At 38.1% G+C, this 23,667-nt stretch overlaps 1 protein-coding gene across 1 annotated transcript in view; it reads right to left on the bottom strand.

Annotated features, from left to right (window-relative positions):
• The window catches only part of b4galnt4a (beta-1,4-N-acetyl-galactosaminyl transferase 4a), a 156,430-nt gene that overhangs the window by 27,319 nt on the left and 105,444 nt on the right, over positions 1-23,667 (bottom strand). Inside the window, exons 4-7 of the mRNA XM_077568374.1 lie at positions 20,617-20,712; positions 19,699-19,789; positions 17,893-17,993; positions 12,924-12,991 (exon numbers count right to left, since the gene is read on the bottom strand). Coding sequence (XP_077424500.1) covers positions 12,924-12,991; positions 17,893-17,993; positions 19,699-19,789; positions 20,617-20,712 — 356 coding nt within the window. The remainder of the gene's footprint in view (positions 1-12,923; positions 12,992-17,892; positions 17,994-19,698; positions 19,790-20,616; positions 20,713-23,667) is intronic.

The following is a 23,667-nucleotide window of genomic DNA, read 5'->3' as shown; positions in this document are numbered from 1 at the left end:
GGACCCTCAACGCAGCTCGCTGGACTTCTGTGATTCGTTACACAGAATGAAAGCAGCGTAGGCACAAGACATACACATGACACACACGTGCAGATGAAGGTGGACACATATGAAAGTAATCCTAACATTGACAAACTTGTATTACAAGTTTCCAAGATAGAGCCTGCTATTTATTTTTGGTTTGTATTGTATCAAATATGTGCCCTGCGATTGGTTGGCAACCAGTTCAGGGTGTACCCCGCTTATTGCCCTAAGCCAGCTGGGATAGGCTCCAGCACCCCCGCGACCTTTGTGAGGAATTAGCGGCTAAATAAAATAAATGGATGGATGGATAATATCAAATATGTCATTTCTTTCTGTACACTCATATGTTTAAATATTTCAAGCCTAACTTAACATTTACGTAATTTTTGTACATAACAAATTCCCATTTACTTTTTTTCTTTTTTAGATAATATTAACATAAGCCTACGAAATAAAACTTAGACTTAGACTTGACTTTTGTGATCCCTTTGGGATGCCTCCCTCTGGGAAATGTACATTTTCAGCAGCAATAAGAGCAGATAGGCATGAAGACAGGAAGAGCATCACACAGATGAAGAACATTTTTTTTTTTAAATTACAATAAATAAATAAATAAATAAATGAATAAGGTTATTGCACCAGAGACTAGGTTATTGCACATTGAATAAAGTGTCAATTTCTGTGTAGTGTAGTGTACTCTACACCCTCCTCCCCTCAAGTGAGGAGTTGTAGAGTACGATGGCATGGTGGACAAAAGAGTTCTTGAGTCTGTTAGTCTGACACTTGAGGGGCAGCAGCCTTTCACTGAACAGGCTCCTCTAGGTGCTGATGACAGAGGATGGCTGGCATTGTCCATATTCATTTGTCTAAAAAAGCCTATTTATTTGAAATGCATAATCCTCAAGTTTACGTATTTAGTATTAACAAAGTATAATTACTTTTATTTTTACGTTTTTGGGATGTCTGCATTCAGTTTCATCCCCAAAAATAAAAATGTAAAATTATATATATATATATATATATATATTTTTTTTAATATATTTTTATTTATTATTATTGAATGGACATTGTTTTGCCTTTTTTTTTTTTTTTTTTTTTTTTTACATAGAAGCAGATTTAGTGTGTACAGGCAACCTGATTATTATGCAATTCAAACAATATACTTTATGTAATTTAAATAAATACTCTCATTATTATTAATTTAGAGTAATTATACCTAATGAATACTAAATACATAAACCCGAGGATTATGCATTTCAAATAAATAGGCTTTTTTAGACTAATGAGTACGTATTATAAAAGGTTTATTTGGCAGATTTGTGTTAAATTATATTTTTAAAAAAGTAAATGGGAATATGTCATGCAAAAAAATACATAAATCTTAAATTAGCCTTGAAATATTTTGGTGAGTGTAGAGATTCACTGTACGTTTGTACTTTTCATACTTTACAATTTCATGTTTGCAAATAGAGCGTGTGCTGACATTATATGGAAATAATACAACAAGTAAAATATAATGAGAGATGCAGAGTGGTGATCAGGCCAAACATTACAGATATGTATTTTGTTTTGTTATATATAATTTTTCTAAAACTTAAAATATTATCATGTAGAAATGTAACATTTCAATTCTGTGTGTGCGTGTGTGCGTGTGAGAAGAATGTTTTCACCAGCCTTCCAGTGACAGATTGGGCTGAATATAATGAAGACACACAAACGAGTGGGAAGAAAGATGAAGGAGGAGCGGTGAATGGCAGAAACAAAGAAAGAACTTACAATGAATAAATCTCACTGAGACATGATTTGATTCACAGCTCCGTGCCAGAGAAGGAAAACACAAAAGAACAAGTGAAGGGCAAGTGAAAGACGAGAGAGGAGAAGAATAGCTATTCACATGTGACCACAGAGCAGAAGAGGACGCAGAACAAAAGTCTAATTTCCGGAGTAATTTGCTTAATTTGGAGTCTTTCTTCATTCACCCAGGCTGTAAAAGTAGAAAATGGAAAATGGACTACTATTTGTAGTCAGTTTTTCTATTTATAACGTTGGAGTATATCTACGTTTTTTTTTTCAGGTTTTTTTTTTTCAGAATAATAGCAGCCAGGCTTTGAATAAAAAAATGTAAAGATCAAAACGCTTAATCTATCTTTAGTTCCCATTATGCAAATGAATTGGGGACATCAAACATGGAGAAAATGCATCTAATTATTTATTCCTTGTGACAAAGGAGATTGCTGCTTCAAAAACACTGTACCACTATCTGCATTTTTTTCCTTTACCAACTAAAAGGCTTAAGTATCAACTGAAAAGTATTTGTGTGATCACTGTTTCTGAGAAGTGATTCACGTTTGTTTTGCATGGGGATCAATCTGTGACACCAATAAACTGGTATTGCAGCCCAGCACCAATGGATTAAATTCTACAATGTCTTTGGATTTTTTGAAGAGGGCAAAGTGAAGCCAAGCTATTGGCAAGAAGCCCCGCAAAGTCCCACTGTTGAAAACAATAAATGTGCTGAGGAGCCGTCACACTTGTTTTCTGGTTTAATTGGAACTGAAATGCTTTGAAGTTGATCTTGCAAACTTTCCTATTCTGCTGAGGTGTCAAAAGCAATATTATATGGAGGATAAAAAGATGGACTAAGACGCTGACCCACAAGTGTAGTCAACGTTTCCACCACAGGACGTTCGGGTATGGGGAGGGGGGTAGGAACTTTCACAGGAACCGTCCTCTTGTGGCTGTGCCTCCACTGCGGAGTACGACCCATTTCGCGACGTCACGAGTTTCGATCGACAGGTAAACGCCGTGCGGCGGTTTCTCCCGTGACGTCACCAAAGCACCGCGCGACAAAAATCACAAGGAAAGAGAAAAACTTGTGGCGGTTGCCGTTTTTTTCAGCTTTTTTTTTTTTATGTACTTGGCGTGGATGGATGGTTTGAGTGAGAGAAGACGGCGTCTAGATGAAGAGTTTCAAAAGGCTAAAAGTAGAGTGGAACGAAAATAAGCAAGAGAATTGTTTTGGTGGAAGAGACTAAAGCCGAGAATGCATCATCGTCGCACATGAAGGTAAGATAATTTCGGGCCGGCGGAGTACCTACCCTCGAATCGGACCCCTGCTCGTCCCCGTAAGTTCCTGTAAATATGGCCCGATTGGGAAGACTCCTACAAGACGCGTACATACGGGCCTGGCCCCGTGAATTTAGCCAAAAGTTCCTGCGGTGGAGATGCGGCTAATGGTACTAAAAGTTTTGTTTCTTAGCTGAGAGACATTTTAAAGACAGCTGCTGGACTGCTACTGCCAAAGATAAAAACAAAACAAAGCATAGGTCATGGGGACACTTTGACCCACCGTGACATACACACACAAAACATACTATGCATCACTAAACCAGAGCAGTAAAAAAGACACAACAGAGTGTTGCGTGACACAATATACTTTCTGCCCTTGCAAAAAAACAACAACTCCAAAACACCAGCTGTATTTTGGTTGCTCTCCCGTCGCCACACATTTCCAAAGTGTCCTCCGGCCTCAGCAATTTCCTCATTTTCCTTTAGCAGCTCTGTTTCTAATTAATGCTATCTAACTTGCCACCCCAGCCCTTGATTTTGCGTCCTCGTCTACGACAGTAATGACAGCAGTGTTTGTAGCTGCCCCAAGGAGATGCACAAACTTCACTTTTCTTCTCCTCGTGCTCTCACTTCAATCCATTTCTCATGCATTCCTTTAATCCAGAGGACTTCTCATGTTGCTCCGTCCCCTGCAGCTTCCATATATCTGCGCTGCTCCATCCCCTCCACTCCCTTCACTTCATCCTCACTTATATCTTGTCTTTGCTTTCTCTCAATGTGGCTCTCGTACATTCCTGTCTGCCTATATCCGCAACTATACATCCAGTTTGCCAAACATTATCATCCGAATAGAGTATTAACACCAACATTTTTCAACACACCTCTGATTCAGCTTTTCTCACTCTGATTTTGGATTCCTGGCCACAATGAGTCAGACTGCCTATATCACCAGGGGGTCTTGCATAAGTGAGTAGCAATATTATCATGCACCACTACAACTATAACAGTGTATCAAGGTCATTGGAAAGGAAAACTCATCAATAAGACCATGTATGCTAATATACCTCTGATGACACTTAATGAACACCAGAATAAAATCAAAAATATCATGAAGGCAGAGCTACTGTTTTCCTTGAATCAAAGGAACCGTTTCTAATTGCTCTACAATTGTTCAATACTCTTTTTGCAAATCTAGATGAACGTGCAGTGCAAAATGTATTGATATTCATCTGGAACTGCCTTTGTATACCTTCTACAGTACAGTGGAATGTTGTTTTTATGTCCTTGTTTTCATATGATTTGATATTTCCCATGGATTTACTTTATTTGCTATGATCAACATTGCTTCAGTTCTCATACGATCCGGTTATATTCAAGACTTTTTAGAAAAATTAATTACACACAAAAAAGAGGTCCCGCCGATTACCTTTTTGATGGTGTTAAATACATTTGCAAAATTTAAGCTTCTCAGTAAAAAAAGAAAGAAAAAAAGTAAAATGTCTCCAAAGTCTCTGTAGGTTAGCCTTTTTTGCCGGAGGGGCCGTGAGCAGTGGTGGAAGGGTTTGTATGCCCCATGATTCTAGGAACTATGTTGTCTCGGACTTTAAGCCCCTGGCAGGGTCACCCATGGCAAACAGTTCCTAGGTGAGGGACCAGACAAAGCATGGCTCAAAAGACACCTTATGACGAGTGACATAAACGGATTTCCTTTTCCCTTGCCCGGTGCAGGACACCGGGGCACCTCTCTGGAGCCAGACCTGAGGTGGGTCTTGAAGGCGAGCGTCTGATGATCAGGCTTGCACCCATTGGGTCCTGCCGGGCACGGCCCAAAAGGGCAATGTGGGTCAAGGGATCACTAAGGGGCCAAAGGGATCGGGTGCACTTTGGAATATATTATGTTTAAATTCATGGAAACGGGGAAAAAAAATCAGAACATGATGATTTATGTAGAATTGCTTAATGTACTAATTTTGAGCTCACTCTTAAATAGATTGCACATACTGTATGATGAACAAGTCGACTGTGTTACAGGCAGACAAAAGGCTGAAGTTTCATAAAAATAAAAGTTTCATACTCCTGGTTGAAAACTTATCGCTGATTTAAAAATTTAAACCTATTTATAGTTTTTATTTGTTTTTAGCATCATAGAGGTTATTTGTATATGTGTGTATATATATGTCTATTTGTACCACATTCTTAAGCCACCTCAGTACATCAGCGATATTTCCAACTGTTTACAATGCTACATATAATTTGCTTTCAAACAGACAACTTACCACTATGAGAACAGTCTCTAATTACATCTGACCACGTTAATTTGTGGTGATCTTTGTGTGTTACTTTCAACCAGACGTCACGCGGTCTTTCACAGCTCAATAGATGCACATCAAGAGCCGCCAGACATTGTGATTGCACACAAGCATACGGTCACACACTGTGATATGTGTCATCAGACTCACAACATGAGCCATAACATGCAGGAAATGAATGAATGCCAAAGAGAAGAGAGCAGAACAGAAGAATCCGAAATGGAATCAACACTTGCAGTCTATTCAACAGATGACTTTGAATTGAACACATTCGAAACACACCAGTGAAGGAAATTTATGCATCTGCATCGCAATAAATTAGAAAATCGTACAAAAGTTTTTTTCATTTTAGTAACGCAAATGAAAATGATTCATTAAACACACGCAGGGAAAATAATTTTCAGAAGGCTAAATCTTACTGAATTTCTATATTTGAACAGTTTTTTTTTAAAGTTATTTCCTGTTATTTTATTTTCTTGCATTTAATATTTCAATAAGGTTTTTCTATTCCATCAGTATTCCTAGAATGGCTCACGCAGGTACAATATTGTACTGCCCTCTCTACATGCTCGATTCTCAACTCCAGCTAATGTCCCGCAGTGCTTACAGAATTACATTATAGATAGAAAGATCTGACGTAGAGGCACACCGGCCGCTCTTTTTGAAGTCTCTATCCAACAATCACCAGGTGATTTTCTAACACATGATCCTTAAGAAAAGAAATCCCAAATTGCAGCATGCAAAACCCTTTGGGAGTAAACGGTAAAGACACAAGAGAAGATGATAGGAAAAGAAAGTAAAATGGAGCGGATTCAAGAGAGTGCATACACACACATGCACACACTGCAGGGAGGCAGGAAGTCAGATCATCGCCCACATGTCTGAAGAGGGTCGGGCGTAAATGCCATTTCCCCCTGTTTTTGGACTCCTTCAAAATGCCAGCTGCCGCATCACAGATAACCTTGGGATGATCTTCCGCTGTTTCTCCTCAGCACGCCACAGTCAAAGGTCAGATTTTTGCTTTCACTTCATGAACAGGAACATGCAAAATCCACCATGTTTCCAAACGCCTATCAAATGATTGCATTTCCCCCCTTTAGTCTAGCTCAGGATTCAGTTAGTGGTAATTGCTTTCCAATATGTTTTACAAAATATTCCCTGTGAGTCATCAGCTAATTGTCAATCCCATCCCACCGTGTTGCATAAAAGAAGAATCAGATGCAAGGTTAGTATTCAACACATACTGTATAAAATTCTCCGCTAATAGTCAATCCTGTCCACACAGCCCGAGGCTCCAACTGCTGTGTCAGAGAACAGAGATAGTGTTGTCTGGCTTATCTGGGTTCCTCATCTGACTGCTAAAGTGTCGCCTGTGACCCCAAGCAGACGCTGCCAAACCACATCACTTCATTTCGCAGTCATTGACTTCGAAACAAAAAAAACAGCAAAGGAATCTTTTGAAAACGCATGCTTTCAGATAAAACATTCAACGAGACGTATCAAACGTTCTGCTTTTAAGAAGACAATCATCTTTTCCTCTTATAATTTCCACACACAGAGACATATACTCTCGCTCCGTGTGCTTGCCGCTGAGGCAGCCGGATTGGCCAAATGGAGAAACCTGTCCTCATTCTAGGCCCACCACAGAAGCGACTTCTGCATGCTGGAAACTTTGCACATACACGCCGACCTCTTTATGGGAGGTTGAATACTTCCCCTCTTCTCTTTCCACTTGATGATAGAACACTATACGTATATAATTGCCAGTACATGCATTATTTGGAAATATTGTAGATAGTTTGTCCAGGCATTCTTTTCTGGATCGTGCTGCAAGCAATAGCACAAAGATATGGAACAGAAAAGGGCCTGCCCAAAACGTTTCCCACAAAGAGGAAACAGTACAATTGTAGGAAACATTTTCAGTATTTAGTAGGGGTGTAACAAAGGTTTTGAGTTTAACGATGCCAGTGCGCCAGCACACAGACTAATGAATCGGTATAAAAATAGCTTGAACCAGCCGATGGCCCGGTCAAGACATTATAAATCAATTTTATGTTGCTGATAGAGCTGCTCAAAACTTCTTCTTTTTTTTTTTTTTTTAAATAAAACAACCAAAACAGTCCAGTTGTGATTGATTCTTTTTTTTTCTTTTCTTTTTTTTTTCTGGAGAGCTCGGTATTTATTGTTCATTCGGTAATTTTACCGATTTGACATGTCATCATCATTGCTCTCTCTTTTTTTTCTTTCTTTTTTTATATATATATTTTTAATAAATGTTTATTTTGTATGTGGTTGAGTATGTGTACGTGCGTGTGCACGTGCGTGTGAGTGAGTGAGTGAGTGAGTTGTGATTGATTCAATGCCATGAGAAACTGCATTTCCTTGACTCTATTAAGTCACGCGAGACTTCACCAGGGAGACCTGTTTGTTTGGGTGAAAAAAAAAAGTCACGCGAGACTTGTCACAGTTAAGCGACGTCAGATAGCGCTGCGCTTTCAGTTTGGGACGAAAGTTGAATGGAGACGCGGTTACGTGGACATGATTCACAACGTGCTCCGGCACGTTTAATGTCCAAAGTATAGAAGAGATGTTTATTTTATATGAACAATGGAATGCTGGATGAAAGTGTTGTTATGTACAAAGACTGTTAATCGCGAGTGTGGTAGATGTACGTACACGCTTGATGAGCCGGCATAGATCCACGGTGTTCAACCGCACGGACACACAGTCCGGACTTCTTCCAATTTAATCGCCCACAACTCAACCAGAGCAAAGGTAAAATAACGACCTTAATAACCCGGTTTATTGTTAAAGACGTAAGCCATACTGCGTTGTGGAGAATGAGGGCTTTCAGGACATGATAAAAACATTAGACTCTTGTCTGACACGCCTTAGTGAGCTGCTTTAAAAAACAGGGTATTGAACGAGTCACACGCAGGCAAAAACATACGGATGTGTTGAGTGGAACACAGCAATAAAGTGCCAGCTCTCATTACTGATAATAAACTATTATAGGTGACATCATCATGATGACCAAGTTCAGCTATTTTTTTCATAAGAAGAACTTTGATAAGCATTAAGTATACATCAATTTATTCATTGCATGTATGGGTAGGATACAGGAACTGACACTGTCTCACAAGAGTAAACGTAATAGAAAGTAACTGAGATGTAATTGTTTTAAGTTAATTAGTTTACATTTAGTAAGATGGCACGTAATCATTAGTAGTTACAACTTATGAATGAAGTATTTTATTTGGCAAATGCATGTTAAAACAGCATTTTAAAAGACTGAGTTACTAATTTGGTCTGTAGCATGTCAGAACATGACATATGCAAAAATGTTGCACACTGTTTTCCAAAATAAAAGGAGAAGTTAGCAAATTACAAGATTTAGATCATTTTAAATTAAACAACATCAGGGGTGGCCAAGTTCAACCCTCGAAAGCCCCTATCTAGCCTGTTTTCCATGTTTCTCTCCACTGACACACCTGATTCATGATCAGGATTGTTATCAGGCTTCTGCAAAGCTTGCTGATGAGCTGAAGGAAGGGAGACATTGAAAACGACTTGGACTTGGCCACCACTGAACAAGATATTCAAACGATTAATGGAGTAACAAAAATAATTATAAATTAATTTGACGATTGACTAATTGTTGAGTAATTACACCCCTGATAATTAGGCATAAGGCATGAGGGCTATCTCACAATAATTGAGTGATCAATCAATTGTATTCAAGTCATCAAAGTCCATCCATACATCTATCAAATTAAACTTCTCTATAGATTTTTCCCCTGGATGAAAACTACTGCTGGTTTCTTTCCTGTGTTCTCCACTGAGACAATCAAGGTTGTCTCCACGGCAATGAGACGATATGCATGGCGAATCTGCGGGGAACATTGACATGCATACGCATGCACATGTTTTTTCCCCCCATGCTCACACTATGCTCCACTTTGAGAACATGGCTCAAGCATTGTATATTCCCTCCACTTTCCCTTGCATCTTCCTCTCTTATCTACGATCTTGGGCGCTGAAAAGCGTAACAACAGGCCTTTCCGTCCTGACTCCTGTGCTGTGTCATTGTTTTTCCATGTTTCTTAGTTGGATTGTGCCTGTTAAGTGAATTTTGTTGCCCTGTACTCGAGCATGCGCAATGACAATAACGCTACATTCATCCCATGGCTTGGCCTATGTACGGGCGGCCATCTTGGCCAATTGATTAGGTACGCACAGGACTCTCTCCCCCTTGCCCACCTGGGTCGGCGGCCATCCTGGCCATTTGACTACTACTAAAATTACTACAACTACAAGAACTACTAATACTACTACTACTACGAGTACAAGTACTACTACTACTTACTACTACTACTACAAGTACTTGCTACTACTATACTACTACTAGTATTGCTACAAGTACTACATCTTTCCACCTTGCAAGAGTCAGCAGGCCCATTCAAAATTTCCGCGGGAATTTTTCTAGTTATATTTAATATATTAAGGAGGCCAGTTGTGTGTATGAGCGTGTGTGGGGGCGCAGTGGGTGGCGAGGGTTTGAGACCTGCATCTATGAGACTTCTGACAGGCGAGTGAATTGTTTCTAGTGAAGCCCTCAACCACACAATGCTTCATGCCCTGACAATATGATTTAGGCCTACAGAAGCCATTAGTCACTGTTCTCCTAACTGCAGCTGCTGTGCAACGCCAATGATCCGTGACATAAATAACCACGCTGCAAAGCATGACAAAAGAAACAGAAAACCTCACAGAAAGTGTTTTTTTTTTTCTTGATTACATTTCTGAATGCTGCTCACTGCTCATCTGCGTTCTTTTGTGACCCACACTCTGTTTTCTTTTATGCTAATTTTGTCTGCCAATGTCATCTGATGTAAAAGTACAGGGCATAAACTGTGAGGGCTTGATAACGACTGAAATGAATGGAAAGTGTAAACAGCCTCTAATGGCCTTGAACCTGCAACACTGTGCATAAATATTGCGAATTAATTTCTAATTTATAAAAGACGGATCTTCCTTTTCAATCTACCATAGTGACAGTTGGACTCATCTAATCTTTTTTTTTTAATTTATATATATATATAATTTAAGCATATTGCAAATGGCCATGATATAAAATGTCTGATTAGTTTTGTCATACACACTTTTGGATGCAAAGACACACATTTATGAAGTGATTTTAATTTTCTCAATTCATTGCTATCCCATCAAATTTGAAGAATAATGTGTGCTTGCATGCTAATTAGTCCTGCTGTGCATGTGAACGACCGAGTTGAACGTAACTGCAATTACACAATGTACTGTGCAAAAGTCATAAAAGTATGTCTTACATCATTATGCTTGCTTTTTGGAGCAACTCTGTAATGACAATATACATCTAGAATGTCAGAACTCCACAAAGGTGAACTGATGGGAATTTTTTTATTTTTTTTTTAATGTGGCATGCCATTTTCATGTTTGTTTGACACACCGATACACTGTTTCAAGATGAGATGGCTATTTTCTAGTCCATGATTTTGAAGGTTGGACTGTTCTATTGATGCCATATTGACAAAATTCTTGCCTTTGCCCCTTATTCAGATCCTCACCAAAAGTGAAGAATACAAATACAGCACTAACAATAAAAGGAGTATATACCAACAAACGTCTTACAAAACCTGTATTTTTCTTTCAAATTCAATATTTTAACATCGTATATTCAACAAAATACACACAAAAAAAGAAACTAAATTCATTGTATGTATTATTGCTATGTTGCAAGACTGAGCACAAGTCTGGCATTTCTGAATTTTACATTATAAAACCCCAGGTGAGTCTAAAAATGTACTTTTCAATGAATTTATGTTGAACACAGAAGAATGGTTTCTAAATGGCTCCCAGTAGTCTACTAATAAAATCTAACATTGCCATAAGAAAATGGATGTCAATTATCAAGGTCAAAGTCTTGGATGCTGAATAAAGCTCTTGTAATGGGTGAGCGACTGCAAATGAAACACGTGAACATCACACAAAGCACGGCGGATGCTGGTATGGCTTTGTGTCACAGTGACACCAAATCAACCTTGACCTTATCAAATACACTTGCTGACCTTTCTGCTGCTCCATTAAATGAGAACAGCGGCAGTCGGAACTCAGACAAATCTATTACCAACATGGCTGCATTTGTGATACAATAACCTCAAAAGGATATATTTGTTAACAAGCATGAATATACACTCTTCGACACACGCCCACAAAGAAGAACATCAAACAAGATGTTGTCTAATTATGTTCAGATCTTTCACGGCATTCTTTGAAGCCGTTCCCCTCAAGCATGTGAGCTTTCACACAAAGTCAAATTCAACTGAAGTCACCTTCCACCCCGACCCGCAGCCCTAGAACCAATTTTCTCCCAGTGGATTCAAGTTGCGGCACATGATGTTTGCTGACATGACAGTGGAATCGCCTTGCGCTTTTTTTTACTTTAAAAGTATTGTAACAAAACAAGTATGTCATATACAAAATTGCTGCAGATCCGAGTCCGGCCATTCTATTTATTTGAACTCCTAGCAATCAATCAGAGGGTTCTGCTGGATGTTTATTTAAATGAACTTGGCAAAATATGTGTCGTCATTAACAGCCTTGTTGTTAAATATAAATGGCAAAACAGTTTCGATTGTAAAACCTAGGTCTAAGTTAACATTAAATTGAAAGTAGGAACATACCAATTATTAGCCAGGAAGATTATCGCTGTCAATACTCAGTATTTTGACGGATATTGGTATCGGCATTTTCTATTTATAGCCGATAATGGATCAATTTAAAATCATGTTAACTTCACGACCCTGTAAACTTCCACGCACCTTTTGTTACTTGTTTGAAAAGAAACTTAAATAAACTAAGTTTCAGATATTTAGAAATTTGGGTCAACTTTATTTAATGTACAAACAAAAAAACAAAAAACAATTGGGAACTATTTACTTGTTTAAGTTTTCATTTAACTTTTTAAGACATGCTGATGACCCTGGGAGATCACTGAACATGTTCTTAGTATTTTAAATAATAATAATAATAATAATAAATTCAACATCTTGCTAGTATATAAAGTTGTTCAATAAAAATAAGTCTAAAGACATTTGAACAAAGTTGGGAATTGGAGTTTGTATTATTATTATGCCAATATTTTCCCTTTTAGTCAAAGTGAATATCATCTCCAAATATCAGTTATCAGCCTCCTTGACTACTAATAATTGGTATCGATCCTGAAAAAAATATATTGGTCCACCTCTAATTAAAAGGCAAACTTTGGCTGTGATAGCATCAAAAAGTATTCCTCAAAAGAGATTAAGAAAAAAATATATACCTAGGCTTAGCAATTTATATTCAGACATTTGTGGCAGCTACTTACTACCTTTGACTGCTGTTGATACAAAGCAAAAGTTAACATTTTGTTGCTTTATAGTTTGTAGAAGGAGTAAATCGGCTGCTAGGGGGGAAAAAAAGGAGCATGTCGCAGATACTTACTGCACAGACTTTGAGGACTGGGACCTGAACTTGTTGAACTCGCCTGGAGCGGTCCACTCTGTTCCCAACTGTAAGAGACAAGCCACGACGAGAATCAGAGATGGTAGTCGATAATGGAGGGAATTTGACAAATAGAATAAATATGGACAGGCAGAGTAGAGTATGACTCAGTGGATGCCGGGAATACACTAACACCGTATAATAATACAGCATCAGCACTGTGCTCCATCAGCATCTCTCGTGTTTCAGGAGGATGGTTAAGAAGATGGAAAGAATGTGTGGGTATGTTTTTCCCTGTGACGAACAATTTGCATATGTAAAGTAAAACAAAATCTAAACCCTTTGTTACAAATCACTTGGATGTGATATCTGCAATGGTCGTGGTCAGTGAAGGCGGAAGGTCCATTCAATGTTAACGACCAAAATCTGAACTCCCGGTGGGGTGGATGGGGGTTTGGTGGGGTTTTGGTGGGCGGGGGCGCCTCCCGCCCCCGCCCGGTTGGGGGGGGGGCGCTGGTCGCTCCTCTTAACTCACTGCACTAGTTTTGCACAGTACACTTTTATAGACATATAGGGCACATAACACACTTTGGGGGGGTAGAGTGGAAACACCGTCTTCGCCCTACAACTCCCCTCCAATTTTAATGCACCACACAACTGTGTGTGTGTGTGTGGGGGGGGTACACATACTCACCCACATACAAAAAAAAAAAAGAGAGAGCAATGATGATGACATGTCAAATTGCCAAAATTACCGAATGAACAATACTGAGCTCTCCAGAAAAAATAAGAATAAAAATCTGAACTCCACTGTGGAGCAAAAATAATTGGAAAGGGTTGCTGGAATCCAGGGGAAAAAATAATAAAAAATAAAAAAGTAAAAAAAATAAAAAGGAAAGGGTTGCTGGAGACGAGTCCGTATGCCTCCTGAGAATTTCATCAGCAAAGCACTGATCCCAGGGCAGTGTGCAGACCCGTCACACGTCACAGATGTGTTATTTCAACACCTGCTGTATAACTAACCCCGACTTGAGAATGCGCTGTAAAATGTCAACCCTCCAAGGCTACTTTTAAGTTTTCACAATGTTTTGATCAGCTCACTTGTGGCAGCGACAACCACAGAAAGTAGAGCATCAGAATTTCGTCTCAGGTTTTTGGCTCTGGAGGAATAGTCCTTAAAGAGACTACAACATGCTGATGGTTTCAAAAGAGAAACACAGCACATTGCACAGTGCGCGCTGAATAACTTTGACAGATCAAAATGGAATAAAACCAGAACCTCAGCAGAAGTTAGTTGAGGAGAAAATTTAATCATCAAACGGTACATGGGAATGAAAAATATACTGCATGGTGTATTATTTGTCTTCGCAGCAATGAAAAATATCGAGTGGTAGAAGCTGAATGACTGACTCAATTATACAAATTACGCTAATTTGGAGACAAAAAAAGTATGATTGCATTTCTGATTATTATTGTTTAACAAAATGACGTGATCACATTCAAGCAACAACGTTGAACATAAATCTAGTACTAAAGTAGAGAAATAACAACTTTATTTAGAGGCACCAAGTACCAATACGTTTCTTGTGTTTATGTCCAATTTGTTCTCACGTATCCGATTGGAGTGCAATTGATTTCATGTGTTATGCATTTGATTTTCCTTGGCTGAAGGTTAATGGGCTGCAAGTGATCAAGGTGGCACTCAAAGATATTGTTGTGTAGCTCATTACTCATCATGTGCACACACTATACATATAGATGAACAACTGCACAGAAACAATTTGAAATTTGACCAATATTTTCATGAAAAATATGCCTCTGAACTCACACAAGCCGTACTCCTTACTTTGCATAATTTACATATAAATGCACACACTTTTGTTGCTTTTACCTTTTCATATTAACAGTGCTTAAGTATTTTTACATTTTACAGCTGAGAATGATTAAAAACGCGCTACAATACGATATGTGCTCTGACCTATTTTCGTGCATTCAAAGACAGTAGGACATTTCAAACCCATAAAACTCAATCAAATGCATTAATAACTACAAATATCTCAAGCATGTGGACTTTCTAACAATGTATAAAAGCTGACATACAAGAAAAATGACGAGGGTGAAATCACTTTGCTATTTTACTTCATTACAATCAGTGGCCCATCTGCTCACTTATAATCATTTTATAATACTTTTATACAGTACTGGATATACTGTAAATGAGATTATCAGTAGTGTGTAAAAAAATATTCAATATTTTGTGTTCAATTGTTCTAAAATGTTAATTTTTTTGTTATTTTAAAGTATTGTAATTAGTTTCCTTATAGAATATGTTTTTGAATAACAACAAATAAACAAATTTAAAGCTGTTCAGCCATTATTTCACTTCCCTTTTACAGTTGTTTTAAGTTTTTGTCATGGTATCGTTTCAGTACCGGTATCGAGGTAGTTAATGCAGGCATAGTATCAAAGTCAAAATTTTGGTGTCGTGGCAACATTCCGCAAAAACAAAATATTCAAAAATAGTAATTACAAAAAAATCATCATCATCATCAAATTAACTGATCGCACAAGCCTAAGTATAGATTAAAAATTGACTTGCGCTTTCTCAAATTTTAGGAACCAAACGGTAGCATTTGGGGGCAGTCTGGAGCGCCGACCTAAAGATGAAAAAGCAGAGCTCGCACTCATTGTGGCCAAAATGGACACGAGCGATGCAGTCAGTGAATGGGGGGGTGAGGAAGCCTCTGAAAATGTCCACACTCTCTCCTTGATGCTAAATCCATGACTGAAATCCATGACATCTTTCTGGGGCAACCTGCTTCTTCCTTGATTGTTACGCTTAATGTTTTTTTATGGTTTATTAATTGTGAAAAGTACAATATGTACAGCATAAGAAGGTTATGCAGGATCGCCATTCAGGTTCAACATGGCGATATGTCGCCAACTACCAATCGGGGAAAAGCTGTTTTCCACATTCAATTTGAGCACAACTCAATTTGATTTATTTATAGAGCTCGTATTAAAAACAGTGATCCAATCAGAGTAAATCAGAGTGTTTTTGATTAGAATTAGAATAGATTGAAAAAAAGCCATTGTGGGCAGACCTAACCCATATTATCTTGCAAACTCAATAAAAGGACATCAAAGAAGTAACAAATATTTAAAAAAATATATATAGTGTGGTGTGGGACCTTTCAAACTCAAAATAGCTCAAGGCTTTTTTGCAAGATAAATGCAACATATTGACAAAATGCTGAGCTGAGATGGAAAAGCCTCTATTGCTGTCAAGTGTCATATTGATTTCATCACTTTTCAAATCAGTCTTTGTTAAGCATGACCTCTGAACCTTCAAGGTACATATTGCTGTCCTCAATTTTATGCATGCGCTGATACTCAGACACAAATTGAAACACCATTAATGTGTATTTTATTTTCAATTCATAATAGATAACCATGTTTTTTCATTTGTGTGAAAGTTGATGAGAACATTTTAATTAAAGCAGTCATTTTTGGAGTGCGTAGACACAATGGCTACTGAAAGTTTAACGACTTTTCTGGTACAAATGCAGCACGTGTCTAGACTGACTGACTGGCCTCTCTGAGAAGCTATACATGAGCAGCATGGATATTTAGTCTGTGTGATCAAAAAGAATGGTTATATAATGGTGGACAAAAAATACTGTGTATGCCGGTCCCATGAAATATTCTCTCAAATATTGTTAGCGTAAAATGAGGATTGAAACAAACGTCTAGTTTGAAGTGTGAGTTTGTATTGTCTCCTCGTGCTTGTACATGGAAAGTACAGTACATGCATACATACATACATAGGTATAGGTAGAGCCCCACTTTATAAAGTGGCAAATTTGCGACTTCTTTTCTCAGAATGCCCCCCCCCCCCGACCAACCCCCCCAAAAAAGATATTTATATGTGGCCCTTATACCATTGTACAATTTAATAACAACATAATTTTTTTTAAATACTTTGATACTTATAGAGGCAGAAGGGTGATAAAATGAGGATTGGAGTATGGATTAAGATACTTATCTGGAAGGCAAAGTCTCGGAAGACAGAAGAGCAAGGGTGTGACGTCCCCTGGCAAAATGAATGCTCCCCAACATTACCTCCATCATATTTACCCACTGTTAAATGTCACATCAATATTTACTAGCGGCTAATTAATCTCAGCTCCCATGGAACCTGGTGACATGTCACATTTTGTTGGAATGCAGATTATTCCATAGCTGGACCGTTGCTCTCTCGTGCGTCACTCCCATTGTGACTGCATTTACAACATGTGACGAGGACATTGAATTGGTGAAGGTCAGCGAGCGTTCAGAGGTTGCTGGATGCAAAACGGGGGAGGAAAAACGATTCTTCACAAGGAAATTTGTGTTGGAGATTAGTCATTTGACGTGAGGTGAGTATTAGATTAGTTAGGATGGACAAGGTTAAGATGCCCTGTTTCCTACCTGTTTGTTGTGTATGCCTGAGCACAGCTAAAAGAACAGATGATATTCCATATGCATGGCCCATTTCAATCAAACAGCAGCTGCTGGAGCTCCACAATATCACCCTCCCAAAAAAACAAAAACTTCTCGAGTGCTCTCTTAAACGAACCATTAAAAGCCATTCACATGTTAAAACAAACCATCAAACCTCAAAAATGTGTGCGTGTGTGTCAGTGTTTTCACACTTTTCAGTCATAACATTGAAGAGTTGTTTCAATTCCTTACTGTAGAAAAACACTGTTGCTAAGCAATAACAATTCAAAAAAAAGGACAATTTGGACTGAGAGGATTAGTTTAAGAGAGAATAACGGGCACTTCGACACGGTCACCTCATTCAGCTACTGATGACACGGCATCAAGAAAAAGTGGAGTTAAGTTAAGCCTCAAATAACTCATGTCTTTGTAGCTGTAATCGAGATGTTGATATGAAGAAGGTGTTGTTTGACAATGGATTGCTTACCTGCCCTACATAGACCAGCAGCCTGGAATTGAGAGGACTTTCATCAAGACTCAGCCAGAACTCTGAATTATCATCAGATGAGACGGAAAATTGGAAATCCCCTGAAACAAAAAAAACAACAAAAAAGTGATACACACATATACATACACAACATTTTAAGCATGGTGGGAGATCCATTAAGTAGTATATACAGAATAAAGGTGTCCAGAACTGTACACTATTGATTAATGGGAAGAATTATGATGACTAATCCCTGTAAATTCAAATACAGTATCGAATACTCTTAGATTTGAATAGCCCGTGGTCATAAAAGATATATTTGACAACATGTCTTTTGGGGTTTTCAGAACATCTCATGTGGATTACCACCCAAAGAAATATCAATACCACCTGGCTTTCTACATAGCAAACATTAAAACTATGTGTGCAGAAAAAGAGCATTTGAAGTAAATTGAAACTAGGACAGATAAGAACATATATCAATATCTATATCAATTTGACCATTGTAACGCTAATGATCTAACGATAGCGGCAATATCATGATATCACAATGTAAAAAAACAAAACAAAAAAAAAACACAATACCGTTGTTATGTTACAATATTAATAGCAGCACATGAGATAAAAAGGCAGGTTGTTTTCCATTTGTGCAGTTCCAGCACACTCTGGTGGTTAGTTTATTAGTATTGTTTCATTTTAAGTTGGCATGTTTTGGCCACCAATATTAAAGACCAACGCTAAAGACCAGATGAAAGGAAACGTAATATGTCTCATGTGTGCGTACATTAGCAAGTAAGTGACTCAATACTAGTGGATGTAGGTTGTTTACTGATCAGAACGTTGCCATTCGCACTGAACAGGAAAGTGCTGGGGGGAAAGAACGGAAAATCAAATTATGACCAGAACTAACATGGCCTTCATGACTGTGAAAACATTCAAAGTTAATAATATTCCAGCCAAAATATAATTTAAAAAAAAATTACTATTTGTCGCTGTTACAGCACTGCGTGGTATTTTATTACGTATATAGCACATAAACCAATGCCAAACCTAATTTTTTAGAATATTTTACTTAACTAATTACTATAAATATAATACAGTGAAGATAACATACTGAGAGATGTATAACATTTTGGATACTTCAGTTAGCATTATGAGAAGAAAGAATCCTCTTGTACAGTGACATAAAAGAGTCAGAATTATGACTTTAAAGTCAGAATTCTATGAATAAAGTCAGAATTCTGACTTTTTCTCACTTTTAAGTGTGAATTCTCACTTTAAAGTCAGAATTCTGAGAATAAAGTCAGAATTCTGAGAATAAAGTGAGAATCCTTCCAACCTTTTTTTTTCTCTCTTCACTGGCCCTAATCCTCTTCCGTAAAAAAGCAACATTAGCATTATAGGGTTTTTACACAGCAACGTTACATTAGATTGTGCTATGTGCAGATGTACCTAAAATGGCATGAGAAGACTAATAGCCATAGTATTTTTTAATTATTTATGAGCTTATGAAATGTATCTCCAAAAAGATAATGCATTTTATTGCTAACATACTTTTATTCAACATTATCCACTCGGTCTCACTGATGCATGTGTTCTTGACTCAAAAGGTAGAGAATTTTGACTACACAAGACCAAAAACAGCAAGTTTAATATTCAGCAATTCATCTAATATGGTTTTAAGGCTTCTCTGTTGCCGTAGTGACATCAGTAGAGCGGGGATTTTATGATACTGCCGAGAGATTACGTTCAGAGAGCTCTACCAGTGTCATGACGAAGGGCTCACTAATAAGATGAGCTGGTTACCATCACGATAAGGGTGAAGAAATCCAAAGATTCTCAGGCCGTAATTCTTCCACTTGGGAGCCACGGCCAGCTTCTTCAAAGTCGTTCTTGTCTGCGACAGGAAGCAGAAATCGAAGCAAAAGCATTAACAGTCCTGTGAGTGAACCCAAGGTGACCGTGTGCTAAACTCCTCCAATCAGGAAGGAGTGTCCAGTCACATCTTAGCAACCATAACAAGAGATGCAGTTCTGCATAAAACAAAGTAGAGAACTATAGACTGAATTCTCTGTCTAATGTAATACAGTATATTCAAAGACGGCCTTTACAACGGGCTGTATGTATTTTAACATGTGTTTGTCAGGATTTTCTTTTTTTTTTAATACAGAATTTGCTGTTTTACGCAGTAAAAGCATCAACCTAATTTTACAATATAGTCATTACATAATATATGCATTACAGAAAACGTATTTCACATTAGTAGCAGGGATGATTTTGCAGCTTTGGCTATGCTGCACATCATACAGTGATGAGTGATGGAATCTGCTACTGGCAGCCTGCGGCAGATGTCATGAGTTTTAATCTCCTCATATGGGAATCCCAAGGACATAAAATAAAATCCCATCATCCACAGCTTGAAGTATTTTAAGCAAAAACAGCAAACTGCCTAGAACCACCCAACAACTTACTAAATTGTTGCCTAGGGTTAACAAGTGACACTTGCAAATCCCAAGGCAAATGTCAACTTGGTAATTCGGAAGGGATTTACAAACTACTTGCGTTCTTTCCCGAATCTGATCAGTATGTAAATATTATACTAAATCACTTGCTTCCAAATAAATTTTAACCATAAACCTATGTAAGGTTTCACTGTATTAATCCTTAAAAGATCCACCACTACAAAAAAAACAATATTAACAGAAGAGGCGTTACGCATCTTACATGAGGGTAGAGAGGGAAGTGCAGATTCTTTCGGAGTTGGGCTACAGAGGAGCCACACCAGTCCTCGAACACATGGAGGTTGGCTTGGCCCTTATACTGAAAACAAAACAACATCATACAGAAAGAATTGTTATTGCAGACAGCTACAAGATAACGAGAGCATCATTTGACGGAAATATGGTCTCAGACCCAGTTTGCATCCTGGGCAGACTTTTGGCAAGATTTTTGGTCTGGCTCACAATATCTTGCTCTTGTTCATCCATCACTTGTGTTTGATGGAATTACGGTCAAGACTCTTCAAGAACAAAAATAAATATAAGAAAATGAAATGAAAAACACCAGACTCATCAAAGAATGCCTCTATGGACATAGTAGCTTTCTACACTGTGAAACACAAAAGGGGCCTTCCTCAAACTTTAAAAATAAAAATAAAAAATGAAGTCAGTGATACCTCAGTTCAACCACAGATGGATCATCAAATTAATTAGAAGGAACATCCCAATTAGGGGTGTTAGAAAAAAATCGATTCGGCAATATATCGCGATATTACCGCGCACAATTCTCGGATCGATTCAATATGCGGCCGAATCGATTTTTAAACATCAATCTTTTATGGGAATATTCAACAAAACGTCTTACTCAGGGTTAGGATTCACACATTAAGCATGGACATTTTTTATACTAATGGAACATTAAGCCTTAATATTTTGTTTCAGTGCTGTTCAAACATGAAAGAGACTGGAACCTGTTTGCTAAATGCAGTGGCTTCGTTATAAGCCTGAATTTTCAGATAAATAAATACTTTTTCATACAAATCTTACAGTGTACATGCACAAGTTTACTGATTTGTATTTTTTAAATTTGACTGTAAAAAAAAAATCGCAATAATTGATTTATAGATTTGGGATTAATCGGTATCGAATCGAATCGTGACCTATGAATCGTGATACAAATCGAATCGCCAGGTACTAGGCAATTCAAACTTTTGTGTGTTGATACGTTGCATCATGCAGGGCCGCTGCTGCAAAATCCCATTGCGGTAGCATTGTTTTTACAATTACAAACATTTAACAATTAAATTCGAGCAAAACCACTTAACAAGTAAAGTGCTCGGAGCAAATAACTAGGCAAATTTCACAAACAGCTGCATGCCTTACAGGCATCAATTACCTTCTTGTAAATGTTTACTGTATACTGGAGAAAATAAACAGTATGCATTAACTATATGGAGGAACATAAAATAAAGGAACGAGCATATAAAATGCCAAAATAACTGTTAATAAAAGTGCAAATAAGGAAGGCACTTTAAATAAATGAAAGAGACAATAAATAAGATAATTGAAAACCCCATATTTCAATTAACTTATCATTTTAAAGGTGCATTGTGCAGTTAAAAAAGGTAATGTTAAAGCTTTTTCTACATCATGTATGCTCCACCAATGCCATGATGAGTACGAAGAGCCCTGACTGTTGTACTCAGACTGCAACTATCAGCTTTTACCTTCCCTTTATAGTAGAGTGTACAAACCCTCACACTCGACAGTTTCTTTAGGAAGGGGAGGGGCAGAGTTTTTCTTACCTCATTTGAAGTCGTGTCTGTTTGTCAAGTGTGGCTGTCGCTTTAAGATTGTGCATGTACTCGCACGTGCACCATGAACAAGCCTGACACAAATGCTGCAGTTATGTATTTTTTTTTTTTTTAAAGCACAACGGTAGATTTTTTTTTTTTTTTTGCTGTGATCTGATTTTGCATAAACTAAGAAAGTGACATAGCATATGCACCAAATCTGCTTTAAACTGCGCTGCTCTGCAGTTTACAGAAACATAAATCATATTAGAAAATGTTGACTGGAGGTTTACTGTGACAATACTTGACCTGGGGCAATGATACGTTAGCTTTTTGCTAACTACTAACAGCAAACAAGCAGTTGCAGCAACTTTTACCTGTGAGTGACTCTCGGGCCTCGTCACATACTTTTTTTTCTTTTTCGCTTCTCAGCCCCTGATTCTTGGTGCTGTTTTGGACCCATGGGGTCAATATTCGGTGTACAATTTAGTGTATTTTGCCAAAAAGATGTATTTGTGTGAAAATATTCCTGTTGCTACGGAGGGGGCTGGGCGGTGGACCGGAATGTCATTTGGCACCAGCACCCGGGGAGACAGCGGTGTGACGTTACGTCATGATGAGAGGAGAGAGGAAGGCAAATGCCAACTGTCCGCTAAATGATTTATTTATTATTTTATTTGTGCAGTTTTTTTCTCTGAACAATTGCATGGCATGGTTGTACGTATGCTGCCTAAAAAAAGAAAATAAAGTCAATTTTTTTTTTTTTTTTTAAAAAGACAGTGGTATTGGGCCCTTAGGACCAAGTGGTGCTCTATGCACAGTGATTTATGAGCGTATAGGAAGGGGCGGCCCTGGTATCATGGGTAACTCTTTGTGTTTCTTCACTACACAAGACAATACGAACTGAGTACATTGGTCAAATGATCCAATTAGAAAACCCTGAGCAAGCATATCCGCTGTGTCATGGGACAGCATGAACTGAGAATATCCAGCAATTAGTCAAAGCCCATCCCATGACCATACGCTGACATTTGTCTGCATTGAAAAGGGAGCACACAGGACACAGTGAGGACAAATTACATAATCGCTTTGTATTGTATTCGAGGGAATCAGTTACACACACACAAGTTTAGTTTACTATCTTTGTGGGGCCATAATGCACTTCCCCTAACCCCAACTATAAAAAATTATTACCTTCCCCCATTCCTTACCCTAACCTCAACCATAACCCAATTCAAACCTAAACTCTAAAACCAAGTCTTGACCCTGAAAAAGAGGTCTAAACTTGTGGGGCCCAGCAAAATGGCCCTACATGGACGGGTGGGCCCCACAACTCTGTGAAATCCCGAAATGTTGGATCCGGCTATGAAACAAAAACAAGACCACACACACACACACACGCCCCGCTAGCAAAATAACTGAAAAAGTGTGTGTATGAGTCATACAACTTCCAATTTTGACTGTAATGAAAGTCGTGTCAACAT

The sequence above is a fragment of the Vanacampus margaritifer genome, chromosome 6, assembly GCF_051991255.1.
Source record: "Vanacampus margaritifer isolate UIUO_Vmar chromosome 6, RoL_Vmar_1.0, whole genome shotgun sequence".
NCBI classification, from domain to species: Eukaryota; Metazoa; Chordata; class Actinopteri; order Syngnathiformes; family Syngnathidae; genus Vanacampus; species Vanacampus margaritifer.
Note: the sequence above shows the minus strand (reverse complement) of the source record. Positions and strands in the feature narration are given on the sequence as shown.